Below are 12,718 nucleotides of genomic sequence, written 5' to 3' on the forward strand. Positions count from 1 at the left end.
CTCTCCTCACAAGCCTGCCTTCGGTTGATCAAATGCAGTGCAAAAGGTGCCTTCTCAGGCACGCCCGTCCTGCTGAAGGTGTCTTCAGTTCATTAGCAATTATTCAGTTTTTACTTTGGTTTTAACTGTCAGGCCTTTCAAGCCTTGTCAGTTGTAAAGTCTCAATATCTTGAAATATAATAGGCACTTTACTCACGGTCTGGTGATGGACGCGTTGCCCAGGGCACAGAGACTCCGCAACCCTGGGAGCTGTTTCTATGTTGGAGGGGGGCAGCAGCCTCAGGCTGCCGCTAATGCTTTGCTCTGAGCCCCTCGGAGCCTGTCTCCGGGGCCTCTGCTGCGTTGCCCCTTTTCCTCTTGTCACTGCTGCTGCACTCTGGTCTCGGTGCTGTCGACTGAGCCCTCTGCGGTTCCCTCCGAGAGCGTTCTCACGCCTCCATAACTCCCATGCTGCTGGGGCAGCTCCACCAGACAGTGCTATCCTTTCCTACTGCCGTCTGAGGAACCGGTGGGTGGGCGAGGAGTCAGATCTGGGCGCACGACTGCTTCCACACAACCCGTGCGGTCCCCCGTGGAAGAGGCTTGATTTTCTCTCCCTGCTCTGGGTGGGTGAGTGGGTGAGGAGGCAGAATCTGGCGCACGGTCGCTGTCCCGTGAGCCTCGTGCAGTCCCCCATGGGGAGAGGTTCGGATTCCTGTCCCTGCTCCGAGGGCGATAGTGGTGCCATTCGCCAGACCCGCACGGGTTCCCCGAGCGCCGTCTGCTGCCTCATGCGGTTCCCCATGGGGGACAATTCAGACTGGTGCCTGATTAACTCAGCACAAGTTAGGGCTGCTGTTTTGCTTACCTTTATGCAATTGCTCAGATGGTAAGTGCAGGCTTGGGATTACTGCAAGCAGTAGAGAGGGGAAGGGAAGATTATCTGAGAGGTTCAGGAATTTGTAAGAGAAAGAGGCATCATTGACCATAACCATACCTTGTAATGTAGCCAGGGGAAATGCTTGGTAATTTGGATTTTAAAGTCCAGTATCTAATATTTAACAGGCACTTCTGTTCATCAAAGACATGTGTTTCATTCCTGTGACATTATTTGGAAGTTTTAATGCTGAGGAAGCTTTAGCAAGATAACAGAGCTTTAGAGGTATCTTCGCTTTATCTGGTCAAATTAATCAAATACGGACTGAAGTTAAAGGTCTACTGGAATTTAAGGCTGCTGCAGTAGTGAAGTGCAAATTAGAGCAGTTAGAGAATCAGAACAAGAGATTTAATCTATGAATCCTGAATTTTCCTAAGTCGATGATCATGACACCTTTTTTCTTTAAGAAATATTTAATTGACGTCCTGAGGTTTTCCTCTGATGCTTTACCTCCTATAAATAAGACCAATAGAATAGCCATACAGGGTAAGACCAATGGTCCATCTAACCCAGTATCCTGTTTTCAACAGTGGCCAATACAGGTCACAAGTACCTGGCAGAAATCCAAATAGTAGCAGTATTCAATGCTACCAATAAGATTTTCTATTTGCCAATTTCTTCAAAAAATATCCAAGGTGGAGTGGGAGAGGATTTATCTCTTGAACAATCTTTGTACTTGAATAATATCTCAGCTATCCTCGTGGAAACCGTTAGTGAAATATCTTGAGGAATGACTTTGTTAGTATCCTTGGTATTTGAACCAGATGTAACATCAATTATGAAACAATACTTTAAACATTCTCAAGATTTATGTTTTGGGTATAAAATATGGATATTTCCTGATGTGACAAAAGCAATGCAGGAGCATAGAAAAGCTTTTCTTGATATGAGGCAAGAAGTGAAAGATCTTGGAGCTACTTTTGTATTAGCTTATCCCTGTAAATGTAGGATCATATATGGGCAGTATTTTTTACGCCAGAACAGTTGAGGGAGTTCCTGAATCTAAAGAAATTAGTATGATATAATCTTACTTTGTATTTAGAGTTAAATTAACCATAAGGGATATCTTGTTAAGCATTTAATATCTTTTTTTCTTGATTTTTGTCTCCTACTAGTTTCAGGTTTCTTCTCCGTCCATTATAGTGGTCTTAGGAAGAGTGAAATTGATTCCTTTCATGATGATTTTATTTGCTTCTTTATATTATGCCCTGTATTTCTAATACAAGAGATATCTTGTGTGTTATTCTAAAATGCATAAATAAAAAAAAAGATTTTCTCTTCGAAAATACGTGAGATGGATGTCCATGTGCTGAGCACATTCAGCATGAATATCCATTTTACAAACTGGCGTGTCCAAATTATGAACGAGGGAAAACAAGCGACACAGATGTCTGTATGGCAGTATTTTTAGAAAATGGCCATACAGAAGTCTATGCAGATCAGAAGAGTAGCCAAGTGGTTAGTGCAGTGGACTGTAACCCAAGGGGCCCATATTCAAATCCTACTTTAACTCTTTTTTTTTAAATCTGTGCTCTCCAGGAACAGAAAAATAGCTACTGTACCCTGAATGTATACCACTCCAATAGCCTTTAACTTTGCAAGTACTTATATACTTAGGTATAATAGGTGTTTTTTTGTTCCTGGATTACACACAATAAAAAAAAAGAAGTTAAATTAGTATTTGAATCTGGGTTCCTTGGTTTAGAGTCTACTGCACTTACCTCTAGGCTACTCCTCAGATCAGTATGCTACTCTGTGCAGAATGACTATAATACCTGAAGCTGTCACAGAGCCTGGTATTCCTTTCCAGTTTCTCTTTCAGGGAAGAGGGAGGGGGACAGCAACCACAGGGTGATTAAGGAGGTATCATGCCTTAATCCTTTTAGTGGTCAGTTGCTTCTTCAGAGCACTTTTTTATATACCCTAGAGTTGATTGAAACAGGTATAACTAAGGGTGTCCTTCTTTTTAGACTTTGACATTTTTTTCTCTTCAGTAAACACTGTTGGACGTCCTGATTTTGGGCCTTGCCTAGTCCCGCCCACAACACTCCCTCTTGCTGTTTGGATTTATGCCATTGTCAGATGCCTAAATCCTGCCTTTGCAAAATCAGGATTTGGACACAGGAGGCGAGGCTCTTTCAATTGAAAAGAAGCTCTGGAATGAGGGGACATAGGATGAAGGTGAAAGAGGATAGACTCGGAAGTAACCTGAGGAAATACTTCTTTATGGAAAGGGTGGTGAATTCGTGGAACAGCCTCCCAATGGAAGTGGTGGAGATGAAAACAGAATTTAAGAGAGATTGGGACAAGTACATAGGATCTCTAAGGGAGTGATAGGAGAATAGATGGCATGGATTTACAGACAAGATAGGATATATGGTCTTTACCTACATTTTTCTATGTTTCAAGCACATAGACATCCATTTTGGCTTTTTGAGATGTCCATATGCTTTGAAAAAAGTGCTGTGAATATATTTGTGACGATCCCTTTTACTAAGCTACTAAATTTTGAACTTACTGCATGCTTAACACAGATTAGCTTTTGGAAAGTGCAAAGCATGTTCAATAATTGCAAGGCCATCAACCAAATACTCAAAGATCCACTTATACACAAATGACTTTTGTTGGTACAGTTAAGTACATAAGTACATAAGCACTGCCACGCTGGGAAAAAACCAAAGATCCATCAAGCCCAGCACTCCGTCTCCGACAGCGGCCAATCCAGGCCCCAAGAACCTGGCAAAATCCTAAAATTTAATAACGATCAATGGACTTTTCCTTCAGGAATTTGTCCAGATCCCCTTTAAACTCAGCAAGGCCAGCTGCCGTCACTACCTTCTCCGGCAATGAGTTCCAGAGTCTAACCACGCGCTGAGTAAAGAAAAATTTTCTCCAATTTGTTTTAAACCTACCACATTCTAATTTTATCTTGCGTCCTCTAGTTCTATTATTGTTAGAAAGCGTAAACAAATGCTTCACATCTGTCCACTCTACCCCACTCAAAATTTTGTAGACCTCTATCATATCACCCCTCAGCTGCCTTTTCTCAAGGCTAAAGAATTCTAGCCTTCTTAACCTCTCCTCATAAGGTAGTCGTCCCATCCCTTTTATCATTTTCGTCACCCATCTCTGCACCTTCTCCAATTCCTTTATATCTTTTTTGAGATGAGGCGACCAGAACTGAACACAATACTCCAGGTGCAGTCATACCATGGAGCAATATAACAGCATTATAACATCCTCATGCTTGTTTTCCGTCCCTTTTCTAATAATACTCAACATTCTGTTCGCCTTCTTGGCCGCCACAGCACATTGAGCGGAAGATTTCAACGTCCTATCCACTATGACTCCCAGATCCCTTTTTTGGTCAGTAACTCCTAAAGCGGAACCTTGCATGACATAGCCGTAATTTGGGTTCCTCCTTCTCACGTGCATCAGTTTGCACTTGTCAACATTGAACTTCATCTGCCATTTGGACGCCTTTTTTGAGGATCAACTGTACCAACAAAAGTAATTTGTGTATAAGTGGATCTTTGAGTATTCGGTTGATGGTTCTGTAACTCCACTCCACGATTATAGTGTTTTAGTGGACAATAATTGCAAGGGACGTGCTCTAAATCTTCATTGTATTTATCACTCAGGGCAGTAAGTCAAGTCAGCACAAGCACCATGGTACATACAACGTTTGATAGTGTGTAAGCACCCATGTTATCAGGCAGTCTAGGTAATACAGTGCAGGCCCTCTGTAAATAGACAAAACAGAACTGACACAGTGACTCACCCCTCCCTCCAATCCCTTCACCGGCTGTAATAACCCCCCCCCCCCACTTGTGACACAGTTCCTTCCCCAACATCACTCCTGTGCTCCAATCCGATCCTTACCCAACATAAACATTGTCCCCCAAATCCGTCCACAATAATCATCTCTGTCATCCAGTCCCCTAGTGGTAGTCATGCAGTATTAATGTGGTAAACCTCTTTATATGAAAGTATTTCCCCTTGCAGTAGTACCTCAAGACTACTGTTGGAGTTATAACGGATGATTTCGGGAACTACTGATGACGCCGCCGGGAAATCGGGGAGTGGGGGTAGGTCAGGAGGCAGCAGGAAGGTATGGATCTGGAGGGATGGACTTTTTATGTTGGTGATGCAGGGCTTCATGCTGTGCATGGACTCAGAGGACAGCAGTGATGCTGAGGAAAAATCATGGGATCGGGTGTTGATCTGGATGGAGTCGTGGGCAGTTTTTATATTGTGGAAGGATAGGGGACAGTGTTTGTGTTGTGAATGGGGGGTGATGCTGGAAAAGAGAACTGGAGGGCAGGAGTGATGTTCTAGATAGGATCGAGGGACAAGAGTGATTTTGTGGATGGGGACAGGGGTGATGTTGGGGAAGGGATCAGTGGACAGGTATGAAGTTGGAGAAGGGTTTGGGGGTTGAAGGAATTGGGGGAGAGGCGGGTATTGCAGCCACGAAAGAGATTGTTGGAGAGAGGATCAGAAGTGCTTGGAGCAGCACTAAGGGACTGCAAGTTGTGCAGCTGCACTTAACACCTCCACTTAAAGTGACAGACATGATAGCTAGTGCACAATTATGATGTTTGTGCTAGCTGCCCATGGCATGCCCAGATCCTACTCCTCCCACGTTAAGCGGCTAATGTAGGAAATTTACTGCGGCAGCTGCCTTTTTAGTTCAGGAGACAATAGCCAGGGTCTGTGGTGCTATGTACTGTGCTGTATGCCCCAAGTTAGCTGCTTAATGCAGCTTAGTAAAACAGCCCCTAACTGTTTATATAATACAGTAATTTAATTTGTAGATTTGTTAGATAATCCTTTTCATGTGAAATTTTAAGGTTTACTTAGATTATAAATATATATTTAATAAGATAATTTGAGTTTAGTATAGGAATAGTTGGTTTATTACTTAAGACTGAGTGGACCTTTTACTAAAGCTTAGGGTCCTGTTTACTAAGCAGCGTTATAGGCGCGTTAACATTTTTAACATGTGTTAACCATGTACGTGCCAAGAATATCAAAAAAGCGGTAAATAAATATCCCTATAGGTGCCTACATGGTTAGCACTTGCGCTAAGTGTAAGCATGCTAAAAACACTAATGCAGCTTAGTAAACAGGGCCCTTAGTGTACACTAACGAAATTAGTATGTGCTAAATTCTAAGAAGTCCATTTTATACCTGTAGGCTTCTTAGCATATAGCACATGCTAACATGCTAAACTTTAGTAAAATAGCCTGTTAGTATGGGAACTTGCTATTTTATTGTAAACTGCCCTGATATTGTAATATATGATGGCAAATCAAGAAATAAATGAAAAAAACCTATTTTATAAATACCTTTTAGTGCATCTCTTTTCTGAAAGCCAGGGAATGTCTACTAAATGTTGAGTTTCAGATGTTTGGGACTTGCTTGGGTCTTTCCTTGTTTGTTATAGATATATCAAAATGTGCTGTACAGTTTAAAAAGGTAGTGGTAAAAACAAACCTGTTTTCTGACTCTTCTATCTCTTCATAGGATTGCATGTCCAACTTTTTCATTTATTCTTTTATTTATTTTTTTTTTTTTTGTAGGTTTGGTCTGCATGAAATCAAGTACTTCAGTGGTTGAGCTAGTTATGCTACTTTGTTCACAAGTAAGTTGTCTTTCCTCTAAGTAAATGCTATTTGTTTTATTAAATGCAAGCCCATTTACACATCCATATTCCCACTTCAGTTGTTAAAGTGGGCTGTATTTTATTATAAGAAGGTTTATGTCTAATCGTTAAAAAAAATTAAGAACAGTTACTGTTATAATGTATATAAACTCTTAAAAGTTTCCAGATGTCACAACTTAAAAAAAAATTGTGCAGGGTTCCTTATCTACCTTAGTCAACTTGATTTGAGACATATCTACTTTTTAAAGGATTTTTTTTTGCATAAATTACTGCCTGACTGAAACCTCATTACTGATCAGTGTCGTAAATGTTGTGATCCTTAGCATATAAAATATTTTTATTACATACCATATAACTCTCGTTCCAGGAAAATCAATCTCCCCTGCTCACCATGTTTACCAAATACCATTTATGAATAGCAACTTCCCAAATGTGCACATGTGTATGTCTAAGTCTGTTTATTTTAACTGTAAAAAACATATTAACGGTTTGTAAGGAAATAATCATTTTTAAAATTTAAGAATGTTTTATATAGCACAATTTATTCATCCTTTATTAAGCCTCATATCTGCATGGTTTGTTTTCTGAAATAAATAAATATGCTTGAAAGTTTTTAAGCTTGTTATAGTGATGGTATTTAGGGACACTAGTAGTTAGTTGGATAGATATCAGCTGTTACTATAGTTGATTATGTAGCTAGAGTGTGATGTAATTTGATGGCTCGGTTTATTTCACTATGATAATATTGCTTTATTTTAAAAGGTTTCATACTTTACAGTATCCATGTAAATGTCTAGTTTTCCTAGATAATGTTTCCTATCTTTTCTGTGAACCGTCTCAATTCAAATTGTTTTTGGCTGGTAGAGGAACTTAGCTCTGTGACCCTAATGTTACATAAAAGTGGGAGTTGTTAGTTTAATGGAATGGGCAACTTACTGCTTTTTAAAACATTTTGTTTTAATATTAAACTCCTCAAGTTTAGTTTCTTGCCTACCCCCCCCCCCCCCCCTTTTACAAGGCTGCACTAGTGCCGGTGCGGTAATATTGAATGGGCTGTGTTGGCATTACCGCATGCTTTGTTAAAAAGGGGGGGAGGAGGTTGGTTTGCTGTCCTGTTTTAAAATACAGACTAGCTATGAAACTTTTTTTTAAATTGTATTAGATATAAAATCTGAATTTCAACTATTAACATGGTAGTAACATAAGGTTTACGTTATGAAACAAACAAAACTATTATTTTTAATTAGGTTGCTGAAATCCTTTGAATTTTTTATTTCTTTATTATAAATCTTGTTTATAATATTTAAAAAAAATTAAATTGTGTCTCCTGAAATTAATTCTTATATAGTATTTGTTATAAAGCCTCTTTGTTCCCACTTCTTTAGATAATAACTCCTGACCTTTCTTATAATGACAGACTACCGGCATTATTTCACAGATCTGTACTTGTTTTATCAAATTTGAAGCCACTTGGTGATTGAAATGTTTCCTATAAACTATAAATTAATTTTGCGTAGCTTCAAGTTGCTTTAATTGTCTCTTAATATAATTTACTTTGAATACATAAGATATTTTCATCTTACCTGCTGCTTGCCAGTCTATTGATTACATTTCCTCAGAGTTGTACCTGCAAGGAAATCATTAAGTCATATTTTGTCCTTTGTACTAAATGGATGTTGGTTGGGGAGAAGATGAAGCAAAAACTTCAATGGCAGGTATCCTCTGTGGGCTTCCAACTTCAAATTTTCTCCTATTACTTAGTGATTAAGTGCTTCATCCAAGAGAAATTCTGAGAGATATATTATGGCTTTTGAATTTCAGGTTGTGCTGAATTCGTTTTACTGCTTTTGAAGCCTGAGCTTGATAAAAGGAGAAGCTGAGAATGTTTCCTTCCTTAGTTATTGTGGTGCTGTTCTGCTGTTCACATGTACAGAATTTGTCATTAGGATCCAGTTTTTCAGCCTCATCATCTTACCATAGTTCTGAAGTTACGCATTTGCTGGCTCCATAAAACCCTTCCATTAGGGGCCCTAGAGATGAAACTCAACCTCAGATATTGATTAGAAGGGAAGAGGAAGAAATTTAATCCCATTTCCTGTGATTTCCCCTTATACATTTGGAGACATTATTTAGCAAATGCAAAAAAAAAATCAGATCTATAAAATGCAGTTATGAAAGTTTTGTTTTATTCAAGATATATCTCATAATTTTAATAAATCTGTCTTGTCATTTTAATATATAAAATGTCCGTTTGCAGTACTTTACTTTTTTAATGTATTTATTTTCAAAATTTCTATTCCATACTATCTTTGGGATTCTAGGTGGAGAATTTTGTCTTTCAGATTGAAACATATCCATCTGTGTATTTATTATTGTCTTTAATTGGTGATAGAGTTTACTAGGTATCAAGATATGGACAGGTAAATATCAACACTTCCAGAAAGGCTTAAGCAGTCAGGATCTCTTTTATTTTTCACAGATCCAGTATTGATTCCCCTTTTTGTCCATCTCTTTTACTAAAGCACATAATACAGTAACTGCACTTAGCATTTCATTGTTGCTGTTTTCAATGTGCTGTGGGTTGGGTACACAAACAGTGCAGGTGGCACCATGTCACTCTCCTTATATCACCCACAAACACTCCATAAATCAACACTTAACAAATTATCCGATAAAACAGTGGAATCTATTATGGCCTTAGCATTCTATTACTTACATATGTTACAGTATCATGTAATTACATTCAAGCATGCAGCTTACAATATGAAGCAATTAAATACATGAATATAACTTCCTATCTAGAGCATTTGGGCAGAGTGTATAGCCTTTTGAGTCACACAGCTCCCACTGTTTCAGCCTGGCATGAACCACATTCTTGCGCCACCTGTGGCATGTACCTGGACATACTGAGGCGCAACCATCACATCCTTGATAGGGATTGACGTAAAAGTGCATTCCCCCTTCTTAAACATTGTCTCTTTCTTGGTGCCTTCAGCTTCCCCATTCTGTCCAAGTCTGAGGTAGGCACCGCTTTCTCTTACTCTGTCACTGACCCCCCCCCCCCCCTCCGTGCCAGAGTGCCTGTGGTTTTGCCATCAACCATGCAACTGCTGTCATAATGGCCCCCCTCCGTAGAAGAGTGGGACCGCCCGTGGTTTTGCCATCAACCATGCAACTGCTATCATGTGCCAACACAACTTACATATTTAACCACTGTTGAAGCTTAATTTGGTCTGAAACCTCTTGCTGTGTGGTCTCTTAGACTAAGACTCACTGCCAAGGAAAGCGAAACCTCACTTGTCGTGGTCTCCCCACCAGTAGGACTCCTACCTGTGGCCATTTCTTATACTCCAGTAGACCTTACCTCTCAGATAAACCCATAATTATTATGATAAGGAGGTGCTTCATTTTCACTATATTCTAACTATTGGGTGCGGGGAACAAATTACATGCCAAATTACCAGCCAGGTAAGGTATGCTCATACCCAAACCACAGCATAAAAAACTATAAATAGCTCAGTGCTAAGATAGTCTGTGACTCTCCCATCACTTATTGTATTATGCCCCTGGGTTGAGCTAGTTTGCACTGCTGGCGTACATCAACTTATTGGTCTGGAATCTCTTGAAGCCTTAGGGCAACGCCCATATACAATTCAGGATAGGTGATTGTGCTTGGAAGACGGTGCCTACGGGCTTGGCCCATACAGCATTTGATGATGCTTACAGGACCCTTACTGTGTACTCTAATGTTACAGCCTGTAATCATTATACGAAGACCTTAGCCTGTCAACAGAGCGAGGGATGTATCCCTAAATTAAATCTTCTTTAATGGAAGGTGCCCCCACTGCTAAGTAATGTGACTGCCACAGTTTTAGCCCTATTAAGAGGCAGCCAGAGCTGCTAGGAAGAACATGAAGTGACTTGTAGTTGAAATAGTAATAGACCTGTAAGTATGTAAGAAGCTGCGGAGTACATTCTAGAGTTTTATGATCTATCAGAAAAACAAGCATGAGAGCGCTATAGTGGTAGGAAACCTTTTTTTTGCATGTGTCGGCTCATACTTCCAGCCAAACAAATGTCATTATTGTAGTGTAGTGATTATATCTGGAAACCAGCAGACCTCCTGCTGTGTTACTGAAGCGGAGTAATTTCAGTGAATTGCAAGCAGATGACAATTGAAATTGTGTGATTATATAAACCACCTGCAGTGCTATCCAACTATTATTGTCAGGTCCATCTGGTATATACAAGACCCGCAAGCCAACTTCTAATAGAGTAGTGTACTAGACCTGCACATTGAATACATTGGCATAATGTTCTTCCAATGAAGGTGGTACAACAGACGACTGTAATCCCAAACATTATTAAAGCAGGGAACGGGTGCATTTAGTATGAACACAACCAGCCAGTCCTAATTGTGTTGAGGTGGTGTACAAGCCGACTGTTAATGGAGTAGTGTACTAGTCCTGTACGCCGAATGCATTGGCATAATGTACTTCCAGCGAAGGTGGTACAACAGACGACTGTATTCCCAAAGGTTATTAAAGCAGGGAACAGGTGCATTTAGTATGGACACAACCAGCTAGTCCTAATTGTTTTGAGGTGGTGTACATTTGATGCAGTTAGTATGGATGCTACCGGTAGATCCTAAGTGTTGTGGTGTATATGTGGTATTATATAAGAAACCTGATTCCACAGGCTTCTGGATTTGCAGAAATAATGCGGTAGGATACAGTGGCTCGATAAACGTGCAAAAAAAATGCATGATCCAAACTATATATTAATGAAGCTTCTTAATATGCCTAGTTTCAGTGCCAAGCCATGCCGTGAGGACTGCTATACTGCCAGACGTATCCTACGTTGGGTATGGAGGCAAGTAGCTTTATGGAGAGTTTATTTAATTTATTTAAAAGCATTTATATCCCACATTTTCCCACTGGATGCAGGTTCAATAGTTTCACCTGGGATAATGATCCCCCATACTCTGCTTCCTACATTACTGCCTTAAGATAAACTGTAATAAAACAGAAATGTATCCCTACTCTTGATAGTCAGAAACAAGCACAGGTTAACACCTGCTGTCTTGATGTACACTATCCAGATGTGAAGCTATTGACCTAAGGTTCACGGAGATAATGTGATATGGCAAACTGTCCTGGTGTGCCGAATAAAACAATTTTGTCGAATTGAGGCCGGCTAGCACCCTTGAGTTGTAGCCTGATGTCCCGAGGTTATACCATCCATAACTGCAATTTGCACCCTCTCTATAAAGATACTATGGAAGCAGTTGTGTTAAGGAACTAAAACTAGTATGTGTTAATGAAAATGGAAAAACCCAATGTGTATACCTGAAACCTGATGTAAATACATTAAAGCAAGCTGCACTGAGCTGCTGTTCGTAGAGCAGACCAATGAAGGCCACACTTATAATATATCAGCTGTAAAGTGGAGCTGAAAGGGAACAGACCTGAATGTATTTGTTATGTGACTGAAGGACTCTTTCTTTGTCCTGTATATAGACAAATCTTCAGCCTCCAATGAACCATTTCCCCTGCTTTAAACTAGTAACTAATGATCTGCCTAGGTAAGATAAGCGATAACAGGGGATATTTATGTATTGCATTTGTATCCCACATTTTCCCACCTATTTGCAGGCTCAATGTGGCTTACATTGTTCCATCATGACAATCGCCATTTCCGGAGTGAGAGATACAGTGGTATTACAATAAAGATCTTAATTGATATAGTAGATTGAGCAGTCAATTATAAGGAGTTCATATACGGAATAAGAGATAGGGTGGTACTGCGTTAGAGATTATTCGTGGTGGAGTAGACCTTGGTAGTCAAGTATAGAGTTAGGTTTTATCCAGTTCAGGGTGAATTTCGTTGTTTGGTAGTTAGGATGGATCGTTGTGGTATGCCTTGTTGAACAAGCAATTTAATATACAGCAATTGTTTTAATATACACTGCTAAATATTTGACATACCTATTCAGTCTCATTGCATGACAGCTACACAGAGAAAAGAAACAGCAATACAATATATATATTTTTTATTTTATTTATTAGCATTTATTTACATCCTTTTTGAAGAAATTCACCCAAGATGATGTACAGCAAAAATAAGCCTGACAT

General features: G+C 39.7%; 1 protein-coding gene across 1 annotated transcript in view; it reads left to right on the forward strand.

Moving 5' to 3' along the window:
- The window catches only part of NBEA (neurobeachin), a 1,994,973-nt gene that overhangs the window by 1,133,313 nt on the left and 848,942 nt on the right, over positions 1-12,718 (forward strand). Inside the window, 1 exon segment of the mRNA XM_030200381.1 lies at positions 6,502-6,563. Within this exon segment, the coding sequence (XP_030056241.1) occupies positions 6,502-6,563 (62 nt within the window).

Source organism: Microcaecilia unicolor, chromosome 4 (genome assembly GCF_901765095.1).
Source record: "Microcaecilia unicolor chromosome 4, aMicUni1.1, whole genome shotgun sequence".
Classification (NCBI taxonomy): domain Eukaryota; kingdom Metazoa; phylum Chordata; class Amphibia; order Gymnophiona; family Siphonopidae; genus Microcaecilia; species Microcaecilia unicolor.